The sequence below is a fragment of the Puma concolor genome, chromosome D1 (assembly GCF_028749965.1).
Source record: "Puma concolor isolate L17-30 chromosome D1, mPumCon1.1.hap2, whole genome shotgun sequence".
Lineage (NCBI taxonomy): Eukaryota > Metazoa > Chordata > Mammalia > Carnivora > Felidae > Puma > Puma concolor.
In genome coordinates, this window is record NC_141676.1 from 62116208 (window position 1) to 62141990 (window position 25783).

The 25783-nt window shown below is 46.7% G+C and overlaps 1 protein-coding gene across 4 annotated transcripts in view; it reads left to right on the top strand.

Annotated features, from left to right (window-relative positions):
* Positions 1–94: 94 nt before the first annotated feature.
* USP35 (ubiquitin specific peptidase 35) overlaps positions 95–25783 on the top strand; it is a 56814-nt gene continuing 31125 nt past the window's right edge. The window contains exons 1-9 of one of the 4 annotated variants that reach the window (XM_086678408.1): positions 95–512; positions 4489–4526; positions 5689–5811; positions 6455–7136; positions 8175–8307; positions 9812–9941; positions 10349–10450; positions 12013–12171; positions 16918–17111. In XM_086678408.1, coding sequence (XP_086534534.1) covers positions 6464–7136; positions 8175–8307; positions 9812–9941; positions 10349–10450; positions 12013–12171; positions 16918–17111 — 1391 coding nt within the window. In that variant the 5' untranslated portion in view covers positions 95–512; positions 4489–4526; positions 5689–5811; positions 6455–6463. Of the gene's footprint in view, positions 513–4488; positions 5812–6079; positions 6151–6454; positions 7137–8174; positions 8308–9811; positions 9942–10348; positions 10451–12012; positions 12172–16917; positions 17112–25783 lie in introns of those variants that run through there. The other 3 variants (XM_086678409.1, XM_025929008.2, XM_086678410.1) reach the window with 3 other exon arrangements.

Sequence of the window (25783 nt, forward strand, 5' to 3'; positions counted from 1 at the left end):
CGCGCGCTGCGCTCAGGGATTTGTAGTTCTCCCTGGTCTCTTTGCGGCTCGGCACGCTTAGCGCAAACTCCATCTCCCAGGAGGCATTGCAGTGAGCCATCCAGCTCCCCGCCCCGCCCCCGCTAGAGCTGAGACCGGCTGGCCTTAAAGGGGACGCGGCCTGAGTGGCGGTTCCCAGGGTGGCCCCCGCTCCGGCTCCTCCCCGTTTCCCGCACCTCGCCCCTCCCCACGCTTCGTCCCGCAGCCCCGCAGCCCCGCAGCCCCGCAGCCTAGCGGCCGCGCGGCTGAGTCGAGCTCCCTGGGTACAAGCTTGTACAGAGCTGGGTGGGGAGTTTGGATTTTGCAGTGGAAGCAGCATCCCTGCCTGCTGAGCGGGACCTGGTGGAGGGCGTCCCCACTCCAGGGGGAGCAGAGGACTCGCCCTGACCTAGCCTGGCCTAGCCTAGTCCTGCCAGGCCTGAGCGCCCCACCCAAGAGCTGGCTCTGAGGCAGGGGCCACCGGGGTCCCAGAGGTAAGGGGGTCGGGTCGTGTGTGCAGGTTGTGGGGAGTGTCTGCACCCTGGCGGTTCGAGAGCCCTGGGCACGCGCGAAGGGCTCCCAGAGTTTGGGGCTGGGAGAAGGGAGGTCCAGGTGCAACTTGGGCCTCGCTGTGTGACCTTGGGCGAGTAGCTGCCCCTCTCTGGGCTTCATCCTCTTTCATCAATTGTGTTTGGTGGTGATCCTGCCCTCCGCCTCAACCATGAAGCTCACCGGCCTTTCGTGGTGACCGCAGCCCCAGCCTGGGCTGGGCGCCAGTGCACCGGTATAACTGGAAGGAAGGGTGGGACTAAGATGGGGCACAAACTGGGGGGCTAAGAGGTCGCACCCGCCTGGAATGGGCTTCTGTTCTCAGCAACCTCGCCCGGGTATATTCCCTCTACAAGACATGAGACTCCTTGTGTGTTAGCCTGGTGCCCGCCCTTCCAGAAACCCTGGGGTGGGGGTGGGGACATGTGAGGGGTGGCCCCAGCAGGGATGAGTGATTGTGGTGGGTTTCTGAGAAGGGAATATATGCTCCTACCCTCTTCTTTTCTCTCCTTCCATTCCCCTTCAGTAAAAGAGCTGTTGCTTTTTACCAGTAAAACCCTTTTTTTTCTTTTTTTCTAGGAGACAGTTTGGTGGCCCAGGCAAGGGCCTCCCAGTAGTAGGGCAAGGGGATTCTTTCAGGGCTGCCTTAGGTAGAAGAAATTAAGTTAAAAAAATTCAGAGGCAGATATTGCTGTCCAGAGATCTGGGTGGGGGGAGGGTGCTGGGAGGGTCAGCTTAGTGCTCCCCAGGCAGCTCTGGCACCCAGGGGAGTCAGAGGAGGAAGACTGGGTGTGAGGGTCAGAGAGAGAAGAAATGGGCTTCTCCACTCTTAGGTACTGGCTTAGGGCTTGGAGGGTCGTCTGTGCTCTGAGGTAGGGAGAGGTTGAGACTTTCCTGAAGCCCCCTCCCCTGTCCCACTGGATTCTGTGAGCTTTTGGCCTGAGAGCTAACCAGGAACAGTTTTTGTTTTTTCCTTCTGCTTTGGTTGTTTGAGTCATTTTTAAAAGGCTAAAGCCTCATTGGGTCCTGTCCGGTGACCTCTGTAGGGACTTTCTTGGCTGATGTTTGAGTCTTATGGATATGGAAGACCAGACCTGGCTGAGGAGAGGGCACTGACTGGGCCAGTCTCTGGAAGGTGTTTTCTGGTTATATCTTCAGTTGTATCTCATCTTGCTGTCACATGTTTCTCACCGGGCACTAGGCACTCCTTCACCTCTGCCTGGTCTTGTGCTGGGCACTAGGGCACAAATAGGGGATTGGATCTATTTCTAAAGAAGATCCTAGCCTAGTGAGAAGATAGACCTAGAATCCAGTGGCACTGCTGAGGGATGAGAAAAGCAAAGAGACTTGGATTGCAGAGGGATTAGGAAAGGTTTCCCAGAGAAGGGGGCATGTGACCTGGGCATCAGAGGATGAGTCAGAATTTGCCAGGAGAGAAAAGGGAGAAGCCTTTCCCAGAAGAGAGGACATCACCAAAGGGTGGTCAGGAGGAAAAGCCCACTGTGCAAATTCCTTCAGATTTGTAACCAAACAGTGTTTGTCAAGTTCATGTCCATCCCTTCCCCCCATCAGCCAGGTGTCACAGAAAGGGCTTGAATGTCAAGCTCTGGAGTTTGGATCTTATGCTGAAGGGGCTAGGGAGCCTTATGAGTTCTGAGCAAGGCATGGCAGGATGGAGCTTATCATCTAATGAGATTAATCTGAAGATGTTATCAGGGTGGGTGGGTCAGAGAGACCAGGGAGGGATGAGGCAGCCTGAATTAGGGCCCAGGGTGTGGGGGCAGGGCAGGACATTATACACACCCCTCCCCCGCCCCAAGACACAGTGCTTTGGGGGTGGTGGAGATGAGTCAGGCTTCACCATGCAGGACCAGAGACCTGTCAATACACAGTGGAAATGCGAAGGGTCATCTGAGAGGGACAGATAAAAGGATCTGGGTCTTCCAGGGAGAGGGATTGTGATGTTCCTGTATGCTTAGTGTGTGCCCTGGAGCAGACTGGGGGTTGCTGGGACTGTCAGGCTGTTATGCCTGACAATGAGAGGTATAAGCCAAGGGCTTGGGGAAGAGCAGCAGCGTTGGCGGGGAAAGGCTAAGGGGTGGTCAGGTGGTCATCTCCCATCTTGGGGCTCCGAGGCTCAGAATGGTGAAAGAGCACCTCAGAATGGTGAAAGGCTATGGGCACCATGGGGCATAGTGCCTGGGCTAGATTCAAAGCCTGGACTCTATCCTGCAGAACACATACCTCTATTGGAGGATGGATTGAGGCAGGGAATGAGGAGATGAGTTAGGAGGCTACTGCACTAGTCCAGGCAAGAAGTAAAGAGGAGCTGATCTTGGGTGCTGCTGGAGCTCAGGGAGAGATGGGGGAAATGCTAAGTTGGCAGTGAGGACTAATGGATAAAATTCCTGGTAGAATCAGCAAGTTCCGGAGTGTGTGTCTGCTTGTCCCCTTCCCGGACAGTGTCTGTTTCCCCCCTCGGTGCGAAATAGCCCAAGAATAGACTCATGACTGCCCAGCCCTCATCTTTTTTACACCTTGTCCCATTCCCTGCCAGGGCTAAAATGGTCTCCATTTTCCAGGTGAAAAAACTGAGGAGCCTGGCAGGGACTCACCCAAGGTCACCTGGTGATTAAGAAGCAGAGAACCTGGGCCTCATGCTTTTAATGCAGGCTCTTCTGAGGGAGGTTACGGCTGCTGTGTGCTGCTGCATTTGGTGTGGGGCAGCTGTCTCTTGGGTCAGAGCCAGCACCGACAGGCCGTCTCCTTGTCCAGAGCCTAGAGGAGTAATCCAACCTCCCCTGAGGAATGCTGGCAGTCTGCTACTTCCTCCCCCAGGGAGACCAAGCGCAGGTTCTTATCCCACCCTGCCAAGGCTGTGTCCCTCTCTCTTGTTCATCCTCCACTTTTCCAACCATGCCCTAGGGAAATCAGGCCTTGTCTGCTTTTTGTGGCCTGTGATGAGGTCAGGTGAGCTCCAAGCCTCTAAAACCCTTTTGCATGAATGCACCCAAGATATTGAGCGGGTTTAGTTGGTGACCATGGTGACAGCTGACCTCAGACTGCCTGTGTGGGAGTGGGGGCAGGTAGGCAGGGCTTGCTTGGAGTGGCCAGGCCACGGACTGCACAAAGGCTGCGTGGCTGGCTTGCGCCATTCTGTGAGGGCTGTGATCTCTGAGGCCAGAGCTTCCAGGTGCTGGAAGAGCTACTGGACGAGCTTCCAGGTGCAAACCATCTTATGTGGTAGGTTTCAGGTAGAATGATATGAAATTGCCAACATCTGACCCTTTGCTTTCATGTGGTTCAACCTGATATCATTTATCCCCATTTTGCAGAAAAGAGGCTTATGATGTGATTTGCTCAAGGACACATAATGAGTTGCAAGACTAAAATAATATTTGCCTAAGGTCACACTAGAATGTAGGACTCCTCATTCCTAATCTGTTTTTCTTTCCATTTCCAGAACCTTCCGTAGTCCCAGAACTCCATTTCTGCCTGCCCCCAGGTTCTCTTCCTCCACACATGATGTCAATATCTCATCGATTAGGGCTTCTTTTGGCTGCCTGAGTAACAGGATTTCTTGGCATCCTTGGTTGAGAGCGTATTAAGTCCACTGGCCTGGAGGGCAGGGGTAGGGTTTTGCAGGGACGGTCTATAAGGGAGGTTGGTCACAAGCACTGCCTAGGAAAGAGAGGACCAGGGATGAAGGGAGATGAGTTTTAAGAGGTCTTTTGAGATTATGCCTTGCACTGGCACTCTTGACCAACATGTTTGCCGCCACCCCCAGACTTTTAGGGACGAGAAATTCCTAAGGGCATGGACTTTGCTTCTAAAGTGAAGGGGACTGATACTTTCTGAGCACTTTCCTGCGCCCAGCACCATGCTGAGGACTTTATATTTGCTTTAACAACAACCCTGCAGGGTGGAACCAGGCCCAGAGAGCAGAAGTAACAGTGATGGTAAGAAGACTTCATTTCTGGTTGAATCTTATTTGGAGTAAAGAGTTCAACACATTATTCTAGGAGGCTTGGAGTGGGCCCTAGGCATATGAATTTGTACTAAGTACCCAGGTGACTCTGAGGCAGCCAAGCCAGTATTTGGGGACCACTGATCTGTACTCTGGCTTCACCCACAGTAATCTCGGAGATGCCAGCCACTGAGAAGCCCTAGTGCTTGCCCTGAGGAGCTCACAGCCTTGTGAGAGAGACAGAGACTTAAACAAATGGGCCCATTGCTTGGTAACACATGCCGTAATGGAAGCTTGGTCTCAGCCAAGAGCCAGAACAGAGAAGGGAGCATCTCCATAGGGCCTGGCACAGAGTCGGGGGCCCACAATATCTGTGGTTCTGAATAAAAGTTTCCGGCCCCTCATTTAGTGAATGTCTGGCTTGTCTTCACACCAACTCCAGCTCAAGAATAGCTTTTACTGAGCCAATAAGTTTAAACACCTGGACACTGAACCTTGTATCAGGTCCTGCCTAGAGTGGGATTATACAAAGAAGCAAAGAAATGGCTGTCTTCTAGAAGCTGAAAGTTGGATGTTAGGAGCACAAGCTTTACCTTTGTGAACCAGCATGAGAAGCAGGAAAAAAGTGGGTCAGCTTGGGAGAAAGGCTTCCAGGAAACTGCCCAAAGGGAGGAGAAAGGGAAGGCTATTGTGGCTCAGAGGAATAAGGTAGCAGTAACTCACCATATTTTGCATTTGTTTCTTCAACAAATGCCTACTACGAATCAGGCACTGGGCTAGGTGAGTGAACAAAACTGACATGGTTCCTGCTCTCAGGAGCCTATATAGTATAGTGGAGGCGGCTGACTTCATCCAAGTGATCATGATAAGTGCTATAAAGGACAGGGTGCTCTGAAATTGTTAACAGGGGTGTTTGACCCAGACAAAGAGGTTGGGGAGGGCTTCCTTGAGGAAGTGAATTTGAGCCGGAAGTCTGCAGGGTGAGTCAAGGAGGGAGGAGCATATGCAAAGGGCCCAGTGGCAGGGAGAACACAGTGAATCAAGAGTGAGGGGCTGGTGTGGGATCAGGCTGGGTGGGGGGCAGGGAGGGCCTTGAGCGTGCAAGTCTGTGGAGCCAGGGCCACACAGACATGGAATATTCTGCTTTATTGGAGGGAATTATGTGACCCCAGCTATAATGGAGGAAGAGGCTACAGGTGGCTGTAGGAATGGAGGGTGAGGGATGAATTCACACCTGGAGGTCCAGGGATATTCTAACTGAAGACAGGGTGTTTGAGGTAAGCTCTGAAGGAAAATAGGTGTTTGGCTGGCTGTGTGTGTGTGGTGGTGGTGGAGGTCCTGGGAGATAGGATGTTTCAGGCAAAAGGCACAGCATACACAAAAACGTGGAGTCTCGGAAAGGTGTAGCTCACTTGGGAAATGGCAAGAAGTGGATTTGGGGCAGAATAAAGTGTGGGGGGATCTCCCTGTTCTTCCTTGGGACCCTAAGCCCTCCCTCCCCGGAGGTGTGGTTTTGTGTGTGTGACCCCTCCCTTCTCCCCCCAGGATGGGACTTGGCCAAGGTTCTGGACAACAGCTTCTATATCCAGCTGCTACCTGCCCCAAGAGTGGATGAGGTCACCAGGGAGGCCTGGGGAGAGGAGAGCAGAAGAGTGGGGGAAGGGGTGGAAGGTTCAGATATTGCCTTTATGAGATTAAAAGCGCTCATCAGCAATAACGACAACTCCCTGGGGCTCATTACATGCCTGGCATTGTGTTTTGCTTCATTGCATACCTCCCAGTGAGGCAGGTATCCTCGCCCCATTTCACAAATGAGAAAACCGAGGCCCAGAGAGGTGGTTGCTCGCCCCAAGTCTTAGTTCCGGGGGCTCGCTTGGGGAACTGGACCTGCTGGACAGAGTGTGACCCTGTTCCCTGCAGCGCGGCATCATGGACAAGATCCTGGAGGCGGTGGTGACATCCTCGTACCCCGCGAGTGTGAAGCAGGGCCTGGTGCGGCGCGTGCTGGAGGCGGCGCGGCAGCCGCTGGAGCGGGAGCAGTGCCTGGCGCTGCTGGCGCTGGGCGCGCGCCTCTACGTGGGCGGCGCGGAGGAGCTGCCGCGCCGCGTGGGCTGCCAGCTGCTACACGTGGCCGGTCGCCACCACCCGGAAGTCTTCGCCGAGTTCTTCAGCGCGCGCCGCGTGCTTCGCCTGCTGCAGGGTGGCGCCGGCCCGCCGGGCGCCCGTGCTCTCGCCTGCGTACAGCTCGGCCTGCAGCTGTTACCCGAGGGGCCCGCGGCCGACGAGGTGTTTGCGCTGCTCCGGCGGGAGGTGCTGCGCACCGTGTGTGAGCGCCCGGGGCCCGCGGTCTGCGCGCAAGTCGCCCGGTTATTGGCGAGGCATCCGCGCTGCGTCCCCGACGGCCCGCACCGCCTGCTTTTCTGCCAGCAGCTGGTGCGCTGCCTGGGTCGCTTCCGTTGTCCGGCCGAGGGCGAGGAGGGCGCCGTGGAGTTCCTGGAGCAGGCCCAGCAGGTGAGCGGGCTCCTGGCGCAGCTGTGGCGCGCTCAGCCCGCTGCCATCCTGCCCTGCCTGAAGGAGCTGTTTGCCGTCATCTCTTGCACAGGTGTGTGTGCGCGGGGCCTGGCGTGGGGGCTGGCGTGGGGGCTCCATGAGCCCAACGTGCGCCGGGCAGGTGGCTGTAGGTGCGGGTTCCCGTGCTTGGTGTGCCCTGTGGCAGGTGTGTGTATGGGGCTAATGCGCAGGTGGGGGAATGCAATGTTCCTTACTTTAATTAGGGCTATCCTGGGGTCCTGCTGTGGGTCTTATCCTGTGGTGGGTGATGGGCACACTCAGGAGCAGACTGCTGGGTGAGGTGAAGGAGGGACCCAGATCATGCTGCCAGAAGCAGGACTAGGGTCTGAGTGAGACAACAGGAAAGGGGTGGTGTCGTCATGCCCTTTGGGTCAGGTGGGTTTTGTAGAAGGGTGACTTTCGATTCAGATTTTGAGAGATGGGCAGCAGCAGGGGCAAAGTGTACCAGGCAGGCAGAGGTGAAGCTCTGGACTCACGATGGAGCCTGAACATCTCAACTCTGAAATGTAAACGCTTGGTCCTCCATTGGCAATTGTGGTACTTGGACTACAGTATAAACGAGTGAAATAAGATCTGTGCCTTCCCTGATTATAGGGCCGTTCAGTTGAGAGGAAAGGAATGCACCTGGTGGGACAAAGAGAGCCAGGGTCAGGTGTATAAGCTCTTATCCAGTTGGACAACAGATTTTGATAACTAAATGTTCTTTCTCATCTCTAGTCCTTTGTGTGGTTCCACCTGGAATGTCCTCCCTCAAGTCACACAGCCCTTCTGTCTGTTCTTGCCAGCCCTAATGTTACCCTTTCTTACAGATTTTGCCTATATAGGTACAATTGGTGGTGGTGAGGGGGTGGTCAGTGCTTTCTCTGTGCCCAGTACAGGGCACGTGAAGGTTTGTTGAGTGAATAAGCTAAGGTGGGATTGGAGGCTGTGATGCTGTAGGAGTTAAGGGGGTGGCCCCTCTGTGCTCTTTTCAGAAGCCTAGTTCCTTGGCAGCATGAAGGCATGGGGTATTGGGGGAGGTGAGGCGTCTACCTGTCTTGCTAAGCTCATCCCAATTCCCCTATTCCAGAGGAAGAGCCTCCGTCTAGCGCCCTGGCCAGCGTGGTCCAGCACCTCCCATTGGAGCTAATGGATGGTGTCGTCCGGAACCTCAGCAATGATGACAGTGTGACAGACTCTCAGATGCTGACGGCCATCAGCAGGTGGGATGAAGGCTGGGTGGGGATCAGGTCTCTCTCCTTATACTGGGTGCGGTTGCTGGGCTAGATTTAGTGTCAGGAGGTCCAGGCCCTCATGCTTTTTCATTCACCCATACTTTTTTGAGTCCTGCTCTGTGCCCGGCCTAGGACTGGATGTGGGAGACACAGAGAGCCTTTCCCTAGCAGTGCTCTCAGGTTGGTTGCCAACTCTGTGATCCCGGAGAAGTCAGTGAACTCTTTATGCCTCGGTTTCCCCCTCTGTAATAGCAAAGGTGGTGTCAGAAGTTGTTAGGCTTCCATGGGGTCATACTAGAAGCTGCAAGTATATTATGAAGTGCATTCTGAGTTTGGCAGGTATGATAAACAGAGTTTGGATGTTTTTCAGCTCATTGCTTTTGCATATCTCCTCACCTCATTTGAATGTCATCGAACCTGTGATCTAGCCCCACCTGCTGGTCCAGTGATCCTAGAATATACTGCCTACCCTCCTCCCTGCAGGCCTTTGGCCCTGTAGATCCCACTCACCTGGCATGCTTCCCCTGCCGTGCTTTCCATACCTGCGTGCAGATCTACCATCTCCAGTGGGCCTTCCTGAATTTCTTGTCTTTAGTGGGGAAGAGTGTGGGCTCCAGAAGTAAGTTGTCCTGGCTCTACTGCTTCTAGCCTGTGTGACTTTGGGCAAGTTACTGCACCTCTGTAGGTCTCAGCTTCATTTATAAAATGTTGTGTAATTGAACCCATCTTATGGGGTCGTTGCAAGGATTAAATAAAATAACACGTGTAAAGTGCTTAGAGCAGTGGTGATAATTACCATCATAATTATTATGACCTTATTCTTTTGTTGTTCGACCTCTTTATAGTATAGTCTACTGAGTCCAAAAGTAATGATATAGTGACATTTTCCTGAGTGCCTTCTATGTGGCAGCTTCATGCTGTGTGCATACAAACATTATCAGATGGGTTAATACATGTAAGGCAGATGGAGTAGTGCTTGGTGCAGAATTAATACAATGAGAGTTAGCTATTGTTACCTCTTTTAATCCATACCACAGTCCTGTGAGGTAGGTATTGTCCCCATTTTACAGAGGAGGAAACTGAGGCTAGAGAAAGTGACGTGGTCTAGGTCACAGGCAAGGGTTTGCTGGAGCCAAAGCTTCCAACCTGGGGGCAGTGCTCCTGTGGTTGGGCCCCATGGTCCAGACAGAGACAGTTGAAAGCCCTAGTCTGCCACTGCAGCCTCGTGTGTGGCGGGGGAGTGAGGTTTGGGCTGTTGAGAGGGCCTGTCCCACCTCCTGCTGCACTGGGAGCCCCAGTCTCTGCCAGATGCCTGTGCTGGGCTCATTTGCAGTTCTCAGAGGTGTCTCGTCCATCCCATGGACCCCAGGGCTGCTCTGTGTAGGTGCGGATAAGTGTGGGGTCTCAGGACATCATGGCTAGTGCCTGGGCTGCCCCCACCCAGCCTTTTGGGCCTCCCTGGTTCTTGTGTCATTGTCACTCCCCTCACCAGGATGATCGACTGGGTGTCGTGGCCCCTGGGGAAGAACATTGACAAGTGGATCATTGCACTGTTGAAGGGCTTGGCCGCTGTTAAGAAGTTCAGCATCTTGATTGAGGTTTCGCTCGCCAAAATTGAGAAGGTTGGTGGCCCCTGTCCTAGCCCTGGCTTACAGCTTTTCCCACTCTCTCTTGCCAGGGGCAGTGTGGGTCTGGGAGGCAGAGCACTGGGGCTCTCACCCAAGCTTGCTGTGACCCGGGATAATTCACTGCCCCTCTGTGGGCCTCAGGTTTCCCACATTGATTTCTCTGCTCATTCAAGAATATGTGTCTGTCACTTTGGGTCTGTCTATCCATCCATCCCTCCTATCAGATATCTGTGTTACTACCCATCTGTCCATCGACTAGATCTGTGGCATGTCTGTGTTCTTGGTCTTGCATGGGTCTGCTGCTTTACCTCTGGTGTCTCTGATCACCTCTCAGGCCTGTGGCTACACTTGGCCTCTGTGGCCCAGGTGTGGGGGACTCCTCACCAGGGACTCTCTTCCAGGTTTTCTCCAAGCTTCTGTACCCCATTGTCCGGGGAGCTGCCTTGTCTGTCCTCAAGTACATGCTCCTGACCTTCCAGCACTCCCATGAAGCCTTCCACCTGGTAAGGGCCCTGCGTGCTGGCCTGAGGATGGGCGGCCCTTCATTCCCCAATGGTTTTGGGTGGAGAGCAGACATGCTGTCTCTATTGGGGTTGAGGGTTTGAAGCCCAAGACCTTAAAATCCAGGATATTAGGACTGGAGGAGACTTGAGACTCTATTTTGCAGGAGTTGTTTTAGGAGACTAAGGCCAGAGAATTTGCATGGCCTCCCAACAGGCCCATAGTAGAGTGACAGCCCTAGAATGAAGTCAGCTACTGTTCTTTGGGTACCTGCTGTGTGCTAGGCACAGTACTAAATGCAGGACACATATTAACTGTCAGCCCTAAAGGAGAGTCTGTCCTTTTTTCCGTTTTTCAGCTGAGGAAACTGCAATTTAGGGAGGCTAAATCACTTGTCCCAGACACACAGCTGGTGAGCAGTACAGGGAAGATTCTAGCAAAGTTGGTCTGACTTCTGACCCATTGTCTTTCTTATACCTTGCTGCTGACCAGCACCTGGGCGGCCTGGCCTCTAGCTCAGGGCCCTTTCTGCTATCTTTGGGGCTGTCCCTTGGGAAGGACAGCTTGTAGTCCTTGGCAGGGGGGGTGGGTGGGTACCTTCCTGCCTTTCTTCCCTAGATCTGCAGATGGGTCCCTAGATACTCATGGCTCCTGGTCAGGGCATAAATTTCATGCTTTATGATTTGCTGCAGTGGGAAAAGCACAGAACCAGGGATTGGAGTAGTTGGGATTGAGTCCCATCTCTGCCATTTGCCAGATGTGGTGACTTTGGGCCAGGTGTTTACCTCTGAGGGCTTGGAACAGGGTAAGCCCCTAGGATGGTGGGAGAGTGTTAGATGAGATGATATTTGTCAAAAGCCTGCCACAAGTTCCTTTCCAGGGACTGGACAGATACTTGTTTATTTGCATCCTTCTCCTGAGCTCCCTGCTCCCAGTTCCTGTGGGCTGACTCTGTCCATCCCTGGGACATTATGGTAGAGCACCCCCATGGTTTGAAAGTTAGCACTCTGTAGCACAGAGGAAAGAAACAGGCTTTGGATTCAGACAGACACATCATGTGTTACTTCTCCCATAACACATAGGGGAAGTTCTTGGTAAATTATGTAATCTCTCCAACCTCAATTTCTTCATCTATAAGATGGGAGTAATAATTGCCAAATAAAGTCATTGTGAGGGTGAAGTGCTTGATCTGTAAGTGTTTGGTGAAAGAATGATGGTGGAGAGAAGAGTAGTCCTGGTCACTCAGGCTAGGCTCTCCTAGAAGGCCAGTTGGCTGAAGCTTATCAGCTGGGCTTGGGTTCAGGCCTCCTCTCAAGTGTGGGGAAGGAATTATTTATCCCATTTGACAAATGAAGAGACTGAGGCAGGATATCCAAGGTCATGTGTATTGTGAAAAGAGTCACTTGCCTGCATAGCATGGAGTCCCATGTAGATAAGGGGGACAGTGGCAGGTGGAAGACCTCCCTGCCTCAAGGAGCTCTAGGTATTTTCAGCACTGACCACCAACCCATGGCTCAGGTGAGTGGTAAATGGTACTGAGCCTAATCCTCCTCTCCTCTCACAGCTCCTCCCTCACATCCCCCCCATGGTGGCCTCTCTGGTCAAGGAGGACTCCAACTCGGGGACCAGCTGCCTGGAGCAGCTGGCGGAGCTGGTCCATTGCATGGTCTTCCGGTTTCCAGGCTTCCCAGATCTGTATGAGCCTGTCATGGAGGCCATTAAGGTGAGTGACAGTCTCCCACTGCTCCCTTGCCCTACTCCAAAAAAGGTGCTGGTTTGGGCCTTGCTCAATGCCATAATACCCTAATACAGGTTAGTGACAGCCCCCCATCATTTGTCTCTGCCTGTCTCCCATCACCTCCCCTGGCCCACCTGTGCTTCAGGCACACTGAACACCTGCCATTTCCCCAGATGGGTCACCTCTCTTGATTTTCCAAGCCTTTGCATATGTCATTCTGTCTTCTAACTATAAACTGTTCTCTTGATCTGCCTGGATAGCTCCTGTTTCCGTTGAATCTTCTCCACTAAGGCTCTGCTCAAGTGTTACTTCCCTCAGAAAGCTTTTCCTGACAACTCTCGATAACCCCCCCTCCACTGCAGGCTGGGTCAGGACTTCTTTGAGCTTCTACAGCTCCTACATCCCTTTGTCACGTGCTGTCACTGTCTATCTGTGTGTCTGTCTCCCCCAGCTGTAGCACTCCAGAGCAGGGATTGTTTACCTGTGTTCACATGGCTTTACTGATGCTCTGCTTTGTGCAAGACCCAGGCTGGGAACTGGGGACACGGGCTCGAGGCAGAAAAAATCTCCTCCACTGAGGAGCTTGCAGCCTAGCGGGGTGACAGGCCTGCCCAGAAGTCACTCTGATCTAAGTGTCTTAGGAAACACCTGTGAGGAACCAGAGACAGGAAGGATCATCCCCAGTTGGAGGGGGAAGCTACCGGGAAGAAGGGGATTCTGACCTGGGCTTGCTAGGTTGCTAGGACAATAACATTTGTAGGTAGTGCGACATTTGACACTGTTTTCCATGTATTTTGTTTGTTAATGCCCACAAGAAACAAGCAGGTACTATTGTTACCTGAATCTCATAGATGAGGGAAATGAGACTTGGAGAGGCTTGGTGACTTGTGCAAAGTCATGCAGGTAGTGAGAGACCTAAGCAGGGTGCTTGGTTGCTGAGCCCTTTCCCATTGCCTGATACAGAGGACAGGTCCAAGTGTGGGTGAAAGATGTCTAGGTAGGTGGTGGCCCTTATTATAGACCCTCTGATCTGACTTTCGTTTCCGTAGTCACAGCAGATAGATAACCTGAAAAGCGTCCCACTATAGAACACCTAGAAATGCTTGTTAAAATATAACAAACGTCTTTTTAAGTACATAGCTGAGCTTGCAAGAAAGTAATGGGGAATCCCCAGGGGCCAAAAAGGAAGCGAGAACTGGAATCCAGAAAGGTAAGTGAGAGATGATGCTCTTTTTGCCCTGGGGTGGGGAGGGAACGAGGGAGGGTGAAACCTTAGTCACTAAGCAGCTTGAGCTTGTAGGGACAGGGGGTGAGGCTTAGGGCCTGCTCCCACTAGGGCATTAGCACTAAGAAGCCCATATATTCTAGGACCCAGGAAAGGCTTTATTGTTGGCAAATGAGCGACCTAGAAAAAATACATGCATGTCAAGTAGATGTTGAGGAAACTTTTCTGGCTTTGCGCTCAGGATTGAGAAAAATGAATTTTGTTATCATTGGCCTGCTCTCTTACGGGTTTAGGGTTTGAGTTCTCACTGTCTTTGTGGTTGTGGGACTCCACAAAGGCACTAAGTAAGCTTAGGCACTAACATTAAAAATGGTTATGAACTTGTAATACCCAAGAGTTGCCTCATAGAAACAGAAATGAAAATGCTTTCAAGTCACAAAGATAAAGTACTGCTAAAGATGAGTTTATAATCCAAAAATGACAAAACACACAAGGGAACAATCCACCATGAGTGAGAGAGAGTAGATGCAATCAACAAAACCTCTGGCATTTACTTGGGTCTTGGCAGTTTTTCCAGCCTGAGAATTTGAGAGAGCCTGCCTACAATACAAGTGGGTACCTTGCTAGATCACAAGGTGCCTGTCACTGGAGGTAGATGAGCAGAGGAGACAGGGCTTTGATTGGGGGAAGTGACTATTACTGTTTCCTATTAGCCTGTGAGCTTCTGGAGGGCAGGGACCATGTTTTGACCTCTGTGTCCTGCAAATATGTGAGTGAATTAGCATATGGAGAATGCTCTCCTGGAGGTGTGAACGAAGAGGAGGGAGCATGGCCCTGCACTGGGCCCTGAGGGAAACCCACACTGAGTGAGACCCAGGCTTTTCACACTAGGGGCTGTGGTCTGATCCAGGGGACAGTGAGTCTGTAAATACCTTTACCACTAGGTGCAGGCAGCTAGGCTTTATAAGTATAGAGAACATGTGTACCCCACTTGAGAAGATCTGGGAAAGTCTTGTAGAGAGGGGATATAGGAGTTAGGCTTTGAGGGATGGGGACTGGCAGGATGAAGCCCTCCTTTCCAGAGGTGTCAGAGGGAAAGGTGTGGGAGGGGAATGTGCAGTTTGTCAACAGAGTGGAAGGGACATCAGAAAGATCAGACTGGAAGGCCTGAAACCAGACTGATTCTGTTCAATCTAGCAGATAGGGGCTTCCCAAACATTTCCTCCGAATACTTGAGCCCAGAAAGGGGAGTTACCCAAGCGGCCTGACATAAGCTCAGTGTTTCTCTAAAATCTCATTTTATCTCAGAGATTCAAATATGGATTTCATAATGATGAACATTTGTTTTAATGTAAACATTTTTATTCCTTGAATATTAGAGAATATAGCTCCAAGGGAGGTGTGCTGTATTTGCCCTGTGGCTTTGAACACCTTTTGATATAAACTAGTTTGAGAGGCAAGAGAGCAATGTATCCATAGAATTTTTAAAAAATTTTTTTCTAAGATTTATTTACTTATGGAGAGAGAGAGAGAATGAATCCCAGGCAGTCTCTGGGCAGAGCCTGTCTTGAGGCTTGAACTCATGATCTGTGAGATCATGGCCTGAGCTGAAACCCAGAATCAGATGCTTAACTGACTAAGCCACCCGGGCACCCCTCTCCATAGGATTTTATGGGTTTTTTTTATACAAAAATTTTTTTTTTTTAGTTTTTAGTTAGAGCATGAGCAGGGGAGGGGCAGACAGAGAGAGACACACACAGAATCCAAAGCAGGCTTCAAGCTCTTAGCTGTCAGCACAGAGCCCAGTGTGGGGCTTGAGCTCATGAGCTGTGAGATCATGACCTGAGCCAAAGTCGGACGCTTAACCAACTGAGCCACTCAGGCACCTTGGATTTTATTGTTTATAAAGTTCTTTTACATCTCTTCCATGAGCACATTCTTTTTTGTATAAAGGCTCCTCTATAAATAAGTTCTGGAAGGTTCTCTTAGGCAGTTTCTCTGGGAGCTGTGGTACTTGCTAAGGGAGCCATTGTCTATAAATTTCCAGTAACATTAGGAGCTTGAAACTTACTTCATGGTTTTATGTTCCTAAGAGTACCAAGTTACCTTCTTTGGGAAAAATGACATTTGATGTTTTTTTTTTTTCTGTAGTGTGGATAGTTTTGCATCTTTGTGTGTGTGTGTACTTGTCTACATGTGTGAAGTTCTCTTTTTTTTATTGCCTTTTTGTCCCTATTCATGTTTTGTGTGGAGTGGGAATTGGATAGGGAATAATAGGAAGAAAAAAGAAGGGACTAAGAAGATAACGAGCTTGCATCTTTTTATCTTGGCTTGGAAGTTCTTACTTTTTTTTTTTTTTTTCTTTTACATTTGTGAGAGTTGACTGATCTGGTAAATGTTCTTGGGAAATGAGCAAATAGAAGCGTTAAACCACTGCTTGAACCGGACCTTTTGCAGTGGTCAGACAATGTGCACTGGGGAGACTAGGGCTTTCAATGCTCAGCTGGTTTGAAACTCTGGAGGCTCGGACAAATCTGGGGACTGTGCTTAGGATCTGGAAATGACAGGGCTTTGAGGAACGTCATGTACATCTGTTAAGTAACTCTCTATTATGCCTAGGTGTTTTCCTTTAAAATAGATTATCATTAGAACCCGTGCTGGGTAATGTTCTTTTAGGTGCACGTTTTAATGTGAGGAGAATGAATAAGAAGCATGCTAATCCCTGAGCCCTTGACCAGGAACCCATACCTCAGGCCCCCAGGACCCTCCACCATCCTGTGACCAGGGATCCATACCTCAGGCCCCCAGGACCCTCCACCATCCTGTCTGTGACCAGGGATCCATACCTTAGGCCCCCAAGGCCCTCCACCATCCTGTCTGTGGGATCTTGCTTGGAGGCGGTGACTAATTAAACCTGATGGCAAACCTAAAAGTAGAAGAAGTGGGAACATCATTGTGTGCATACTCACAGGCACAGTGAGAGTATGGCATGCCAAATTGATATGCCTCACTTGATGCATATGAGGAAATTGAGTCTGAGAGGCTCACTGACCATGGCCAGGCAGCTAGTTAAGACAAGAGTCAGGATTAGGACTGAGATCTTGACTCTGTTGAATCTGTTGACTAGTGAGCCTGTGTGGTCATTGCTTAGAGTCTGCTGTACCCTGGGCTCCTCTAAGAACATGTGGATTGTTTGCTTACTCCTATATCCCTGGAAAATTCTTTTCTCTGAGTCTTAGTTTTTTCATCTATAAGATGGGAATTTTATACCTTCCTAAGACAGTTGTGACATGAAAAGGTCATATAGAAGTCCCACGTGTCAGAATGAGAATCTAGAGTAAGTTTGGAAGCAGAAAGCTGTTAACACATATATTGAGAACATTTGTGGGGCAGTGTGCTTGGGTAGGGGTGGGGTAGGCCATAGTCCAAGAAGACTTCCCAGAGGAAGTGATATCTTTAGAGCTGACCGTGGTCCCCACCATCCTGCTAACTTGTTCCCTCCTCAGGACCTCCATGTTCCCAATGAGGACCGCATCAAGCAGCTGCTGGGGCAAGATGCCTGGACCTCGCAGAAGAGTGAGCTGGCTGGTTTCTACCCCCGGCTCATGGCCAAGTCAGACACGGGCAAGATTGGTTTAATCAATTTGGGAAACACATGCTACGTGAACAGCATTCTTCAAGCCTTATTCATGGCTTCTGAGTAGGTGCTGCTTTCATATTTCCTCTCTGCCCCTGCCTCTCTCCTTTGGGCTCCCTGGTGAATGGGGGGTGAGGATGGGGTTTGGAGAGGATGGGTCTTGCTTTGCATTGCTGGCATAATTCCCTGCAGTCTGTAGGTCTTGATGGGGCAAGTGAGAGGTCCCAAAGGGCTCCAGGCCATTGCCAAGGCAGAAGGTCAACACTGGATGGGAGCTTGAGATGGGACTTCAGGGGCTGGAACGGGTTTTGCACAGGGTTGGTCAACATCACTGATTTTTCCCCTGGGTGGATTGTGTCTTTCCGAATAGAACTTCCATTCATCCTGGTCTTAGACAGCCTCTGCTCCCTCTACTAAAACAAAATCTTTTTTCTCAGTGGCTACCTATCCAACATAAGGCTTGCTTAAAAATCACTCAGAGTTTCAGCCACAGAAGCGGACATCTTTTCCCCCAAATTTGTGTGTGTGTGTGTTTTAAATGCACATAACATTTACTGTATTAACAATTGTAATTGTGCAGTTTAGTGGTAAATGCATTCACATTGTTGTACAACTTTCCATCATCCATCCATGTAACTTTCATCTTGTAAATCTGAAACTCTGTAATTAAATTTTTTTTTTTTTCAACGTTTATTTTTGGGACAGAGAGAGACAGAGCATGAACGGGGGAGGGGCAGAGAGAGAGGGAGACACAGAATCGGAAACAGGCTCCAAGCTCTGAGCCATCAGCCCAGAGCCCGACGCGGGGCTCGAACTCAGGGACCGCGAGATCGTGACCTGGCTGAAGTCGGACGCTTAACCGACTGCGCCACCCAGGCGCCCCTGAAACTCTGTAATTAAACAATAACTTCTCATGTTCCCATTCTCCCTTCCCCCAGCCTCTGACAACCTTATTATACTGGCAACCCAAGTGTTTTTACATTTTGGCTATCGTGAATAATGCTGCTGTGAACATGGGTGTACAAATAACTCTTTGAGATACTACTTTCAATTCTTCTGCATATATGTCTAGAAGTGAAATAGTTGGGTCCTACGGTAGTCCTATTTTTAATTTTTTGAGGAACCTCTGTACTGTCTTCCACAGTGGCTGCACCAGTTTGCATTCCCAGTGGTGCATGAGGGTTTCAGTTTGTCCATATCCTCCCTGACATTTGTTTTTTGACAGCCATCCCAGTGGGTGTGAGGTGGTATTCCGCTGTAGTTTTGATTTGCATTTTCCTAATGATCAGTGATGTTGAGCATATTTTCATGTGCTCATTGGCCATGTGTATATCTTCCTTGGGGGAAATGTCTACTTAAGTCCTTTGCTCATTTTGAATCAGGTTGTTTTTTGGTTGAATTTTAGGAGTTCTTATGTATTATGGATATCAGTCTCTTCTCAGATACATTAATTGCAAATATTTCTCCCGTAATCTGGGTTGCCTTTTTGATCTGGATATTTTAAAAATTTTTGTTGAAGTTGTATTTATTATTGAGATATATTTGACGTTCTATTAACTTCAGGTGTACAATATATCTGATATAGTATGTCTTATGAAATGATCACCACGATAAGTCTGGTTAACATCCATTATCACACACAATTAAAATTTTTCTTTTGTGTGATGAGGACTTTTAAGATTTACTCTCTCAGCAACTTCCAAGTATACAATACAGTATTATTAACTATAGTCACTGTGCTTTACATTAAATCCCAGGACTTGTTATTATAACTGGAAGTATGTACCTTTTGACGACCTTCACCTATTTCACCCACTCCCCACCTCTGGCAACCACCAATCTGTTCTCTATATCTATTATTTTGTTTGATTCCATATATAAGTGACATCACACAGTATTTGTGTTTTTCTGTCTGGCTTCACTTTCCATAATGCCCTCTAGGTTCATCCAGTTGTCATAAATTGTAGGATTTCCTTCATTCTCATGGCTGAGTAATATTCATTACATGTATAAAGAATATATGTATTTTAGGATATTTAGGATATTAACCTATTATCAGATATGTGATTTGCAAATATTTTCTCTTATGCTGTAGGATGCCTTCTTATTTTGTTGATGGTTTCCTTTGACGTGCAGAAGCTTTTTAGTTCGGTGTAGCCCTGCTTGTTTATTTTGCTTTTGTCATCTTTATTTTTAGTGTCAGATCCAAAAAAAATCATCACCAAGATGATGTTAAGGAGCTTACAGATTATATATGTATGTGTGTATGTGTGTGTGTATGTGTGTGTGTATGTATATATATACATATATATATATATGTATGTGTATATATTTTACTTTTAAGTTTGTTTATTTTGAAAGAGAGAACACTCAAGCAAGGGAGGGGCAGAGAGAATCCCAAGCAAGCTCTGCACTGTCAGTGAGGAGCCTGGACATGGGGCTCCAACTCATGAAACTGTGAGATCATGACCTGAGCTGAAATTAAGAGTCAGATGTGTAACTCAGGCACCCCAGACTATGTTTTCTTATAGAAGTAAGATGGTTTCAAGTCTTACGTGCAAATCTTAATCCATTTTGAGTTGATTTTTGTGTATGTTGTAAGATAAGGGTCCAGTTTCATCCTTTTGCATATGGCTGTCCAGTTATCTCAACATTATTTATTGAAGAGACTGTCCTTTCCCCCTTGTATCTTCTTAGCTCCTTTCTTGTATATTGATTGGGCAAATAAGCATGGGTTTATTTTGGGGCACTGTCTTCTGTTCCATTGATCTATTTGTCTTTTTATGCCAGTCCCATATTGTTTTGATTATCTTAGTTTTGTAATGTAGTTTGAAATCCAGAATCTTGATGTCTTCAGCTTTTTCTTTTTTAAAATTGATTGGACTATTTGAAGTCTTTTGTGGTTCCATATAGATTTTAGGGTAGTTCTGTTTGGTGAAAAATGCCAGTAGAATTTTGATAAGGATTTCATTGAATTTTAAGTTGCTTTGGGTATTACGGACATTTTAACAGTACTATTTTTTCTAATCCATGAACACAGAATATCTTTCCATTTATTTGTGTCATCTCCAATTTCTTTCATCAGTGATCCTCATTCTGATATGTTGTCAGAAGTTCAGGGTAGTAGCCTAACATTCAATTTCTTTCATCAGTGATCCTTATTCTGATGTGTTGTCAGAAGGTCAGGGTAGTAGCCTAACACTACGTCCCAATGCCTGTCTCATTCCGTTTGCTTCATCTCATCACATAGGCATTTTATCATCTTACATCATTATAGGAATAAGGGTGAATACAGTACAATATTTAGAGAGAGATCATTCACATAACTTTTATTACAGTATGTGGTTATAATTTTATTGTTGCTAATGTCTTACAGTACCTAATTTATAAAATAAGCTTTATCATAGGTATATATGTAGGAGAAAACAGTACATACAGGATTTGGTACTATCTGTAGTTTCAGGCATCCACTGGGAGTCTTGGAATGTATCTCCTACTGGTAAGTGGGGACTACTGTACAGGTCTTTTACCTCCTTGGTTAAATTTGATAGAATTGTAAATGTGGGTTGTTTTTAAATTTATCATTCTTATAGTTTGTTATTACTGTATTGAAATGCAGTGGACTTTTGCATATTGATTTTTTTATCCTGCAACTTTACTGAATTCATTTATTCTAAGGGTTTTTTTGGTGAGGAGTCTAGGGTTTTTTAATATGTAATATCATATCGTCTACAAATAGAGACAGTTTTATTTCTTCATGTCCAATTATGATGCCTTTTCTTTTTCTTGCCTAATTATTAGCTAGGACTTCCAGTACCATGTTGAATAAAAGTGATGAGAGTGGACATCCTTATCTTGTTCGTGATCTTAGAGGAAAAGCTTTCAGGTTTTCATCGAGTATGTTGTTGGCTATGACCTTGTCACAGATGTTCTTTATTATGTTGAGATAGGTTTCCTTTATACCAACTATTTTTGAGAGTTTTTTATTTTATTATTATTTTTTAATGTTTATTCATTTTTGAGAGAGAGACAAGAGTGTGAGCAGGGAAGGGGCAGAGAGAGGGAGACACAGAATCCAAAGCAGGCTCCAGGCTCTGAGCTGTCAGCACAGAGCCTGATGTGGGGCTGGAACTCACAAACAGTGAGATCATGACCTGAGTCGAAGTTGGACGCTTAACTGACTGAGCCATCCAGGTGCTCCGAGAGTTTTTATTATTCATAAGTAGGTAAATTGAATTTTATCAAATACTTTATGTGTCTATGAGACGATCATGATATTTATCTGTTTTGTTATATGGTGTGCCGTATTGATTACTTTGTGGATGTTGAACCATCTTTGCATTCCTCCTATATATCCAACTTGATCATGTTGTATGAACCATTATGTGTATTGTTGAATTTGGTTTGCTAATATTTTGCTGAGGATTTTTACATCTATGTTCATCAGGGATATTGGCCTATAATTCTCCTGTGTTGTCTGATTTTGGTGTTAGGGTAATGCTGGCCTTATAAAATGAGTTTGGAAGTATTCCCTCTTCTGGTTGTTTTGTTTTTTGGGGGGGGGAGAGTGTGAGAAGGCTTGGCGTTAATTCTTTGAATGTTTGGAACAATTCAGTGAAGCCATCTGGTCCTGGTCTTTTGTTTGTTGGAAGGTTTTTAATTACTGAATCCGTCTCTTTACTAGCAATCAGTCTGTTCAGATTTTCTACTTCTTTGTAATTCAGTCTTTACAGTTTGTATGTTTCTAAGAATTTCTCCATTTCTTCCAGGTTGTCCAGTTTGTTCGAGTATAATTGTTCATAGTACGATCCTTCGTATTTCTGTGGTATCAGTTGTAATGTCTCTTTTATTTATTTAGTTTTATGTCCTCTCTCATTTTTCCTTGGTGAGTGTAGCTAAAGGTTTGTCTATTTTGTTTATCTTTTCAAAAAAACAGCTCTTAGTTTCACTGATATTTGCTATTGTATTTTTAGTCTCTATTTCATTTATTTTTGCTCTGGTCTTTATTTCCTTCATCTTATTTTGGGGCTTAGTTCTTTTTCTAGTTCCTTGAGGTGTCAAGTTCGTTCATTAGAGATCTTTCTTGTAACGTAAGTATTTATCACTATGAACTTCCTCTTAGAATTGCTTTTCCTGCATCCCATATTTAGTATGCTGTATTTTCATTTGTCTTAGGGTATTTTGTAACTTCTCTTTTTATTTCTTCTTTGACCCACTGGTTGGTCAGTAGCATGTTTTTTAGTGTCCACATATTTGTGAATTTTCTGTTTTTTTCTTGTAAGTCATTTCTAGTTTCATACCATTGTGGTCAGAAAAGATGCTTGATATGATTTTAGTCTTCTTAAGTTTATTGAGACTTGTGGCCCAGCATATGATCTGTCCTGGAGAATGTACCACATGAGCTTAAGTAGAATGTGTATTCTATTACTTTTGTCTGGAGTGTTCTGTAAATGTCTGTTCTACTCCTCTGTTCTAATATGTGAGCCCAACGTTTTCTTACTGATTTTTCTGTCTCAGTGATCTATGCATTAACAGAATTGGGGTATTAAAGTCCCCTGTTATTATTGTATTGTGTCCATTTCTCCCTTTAGGTCTGTTAATATTTGCTTATATATTTAGGTGCTCCTATGTTTGGTGTATAAATATTTACAGATGTTTTCTTTTTGAATTGACCTTTTCTGAATATATATTGGCCTTTTTTTTTGGTCTCTTTTTACGATCGTGTCTACAAGTCTATTTTAAGTATAGCTACCCAGCTTTCTTCTGGTTTCCATTTTCATGAAATACCTCTTTGTATCCCTTCAGTTTCAATCTGTGTACATTTGAAGTGAGAGTCTCTTGTAGGCAGCATATAGATGGCTTTTTTTTTTTTTTTTAATCTATTCAGCCACCCTGTATCCTTTGATGGAAGAGTGTAGTCCATTTACATTTAAAGTAATTATCAGTAGGCACATACTTAATGCTATTTTGCTAATTATTTTCTGGCTGCTTTGTAATTCCTTTGTACCTTTCTTCTCTTGCCTTCTTCCTTTGTGATTTGATGATTTTCTGTAGTGGCATGCTTAGATTTCTTTCTCTTTCTCTTTTGTGTATCTACTGTACGTTTTTGTTTTGTGGTTGCCATGCTAACATAAAATAACATATTTATAACAGTCTATTTCGAGTTGATGACTTAATTTTGAATGCATTCTAAAGCTCTAGTTGTTAATCCCCCACCATGTTTTATGTTTTTGATGTCACAATTTACTTCCTTTTATCTTGCATATCTCTTAAATTATTGTAGTTATAGTTCCTTTTACTACTTTTGTCTTTAACCTTCACACTAGCTTTGTAAGTGATGAACCTACCACCTTTGCAAAATTATATTATTCTGAATTTTAATATACATTTATCTTTATTAGTGAGATTTATACTTTCATATACTTTCCTGTTGCTAATTAGTACCTTTCAGCTTAAAGCAGTCCCTTTAACATTTCTTGTTAAGCTGCTATAGTGGTGATGAACTCCTTCAGCTTTTGCTTGTATGGAAAACTCTCCTTCAATTCTGAAGGAGAGCTTTGCTGGGTAGAGTATTCTTGGTAGGAGGGTTTTTGTTTCTTTAACCTGTGGCACTCCTTTCTAGTCTGCAAAATTTTCGCTGAAAATATGCTGATATTCTTATGAGGGTTCCCTTGTCTGTAACAAGTTGTTTTATTCTAGCTGCCCTTTTTTTTTTTTTTTAAATGTTTATTTATTTTTGAGAGAGAGAGAGCGTGCGTGAGCAGGGGAGGGAGACACAGACTCTGAAGCAGGCTCCAGGCTCCGAGCTGTCAGCATAGAGCCTGATGTGGGGCTTGAACTCATGAGCCATGAGATCATGACCTGAGCTGACGTCAGACACTTAACTGATTGAGCCACCCAGGCATCCCACTGGTCTCCATTTTTCTGAGGTTTTATCTTGTTCTTTCATTTGGAATACAGTTCTCTGTTTCTTCATCATCCTTGACTCTCTGTGTTGGTTTCTATGCATTAGATAAAACAGCCACCCCTCCCAGTCTTGAAGGAGTAGCCTTGTGTAGATGAAGCTTTTTGTTCATCCTTGCCCTTGCTTTTTTGGCTGTCTCTCAAACCATTGTGATTGTCCAAACAGCCTACTTTGTTCTTGGTGCCTCTCAGTACTTCAGACTGTGCCAAGACCTGTCAATGTCCTAAAAGGGAGGATCTCGGGCCCTCTTGATGCAGGGCTTATTAGAAGCCAGGCCCTCAGGTAGCAGCTTTTAAAGTATGCAAATAAACCTCTTTCAGGGGAGGACTGGGAGATGGGCATTTCTATCTGTGAAGATAACCTAATAGTCCTCTTTCACGGAAAGATTGTGCATTTCTGTCTGCTGCCTCTCTGCTGTTCCCTGATATGGTAGTTCAACTGTTTTCTGTTTGTTACACCCCTGTGTGATCTACACGTGTAAGCTTCTCTGGCCATGAGAGTCAGACATTCAAGGGGTGCTCCCTGGGTGGCACCTGCAAAAACCAGGGCACCAGATATATGCATAAGCTCTTTTCTGGGCAATGCAACCTGGAGTGAGGCAGAGAGAGAGAGTGCAGAGATGACACCTGTTATTCTCTGCAGTCTTTGGAAAATATTTCGTTAGGCCCTAGGTGTGTGTTAAATTAGAAGCCTGCTTGCAGGCTGAACTTCTAGGATAGACAAATGGACCTTTTTCCCAGAAAGACTGGGCTTGATTCACTCAGCTGCCTCTGCTGGCTCCTGGCGGGTTAGCCATGCTTGGTCCATGCAAGCTGTTTAAGCACAGTTTCTCAGTTTGTTGTAGCATTGTTGGTTTTGTGGACATTAGCCCCGTTGATTTTCAAAGGTAGATACTTTGGGGACCATCCTTCAGGTGCAGGTCTTAAAAGTTAGAGTGGCAGATCTAGGGTTCAAATGCTTCCCTCCTCAGGAAGAAGCTGGTGGTTATGATTTCCCTCCTGATTGTGGGTCACCATGCTGGGGATGGGGTTTCTGTTGAAATTGTCTCCACCTCTCCTACGCATTTCAATGTTGTTTTTTTTCTGTTTCACGTGATATGTAGGAGTTGCTTAGTTTTTAGATTTATTGCAAAGGGAATTGTTCCATATGTAGCTGTATATTTAGTGTGTCTGTGAGAGGAGTTGAGTTCAGGATCCTTTCATCTTGACGTGAAACCCTGAATGGTGTCGTTATGCACAAATTTTACATTTTGTGAAGTCTGTTTAATTTTGTTGTTGCCTGTGACTTTGGTGTCCTATCTTAGATCATTGCCAAATCCAATGTGAAGCTTTTGTTCTATGTTTTCTTCCAAGAGTTTTGTTGTAAATTTAGGTCCTTGATCCATTCTGAGTTGATTTTTATACATGGTGTTAGATAAGGGGCCAACTTCATTCTTTTGTTTATGGACATTTAGTTTTCCCAGTACCATTTCTTGAAAAGACTATTCTTTCCTCCATTGAATGATCTTGGCACTTTGTTAAAGATCATTTGACCTGTTTTTCATTCCATTGGTCTCTATGTTTGTCTTTATGCCAGTATCACAGTGTTTTGATCACTGTAGCTTTGTGTAGTAGGTTTTAACATCAGGAAGTGTGAATTCTCCAGTCTGTTAATCTTTTTCAAGATTGTTTTTCATGATTTCTGATCCCATGGGATTCCAATATGAATTTTGGAATGTGGTTTTTCTTTTTCGGTTGCTGCAAAATCATTGGATTTTCATAGGGATTGCATT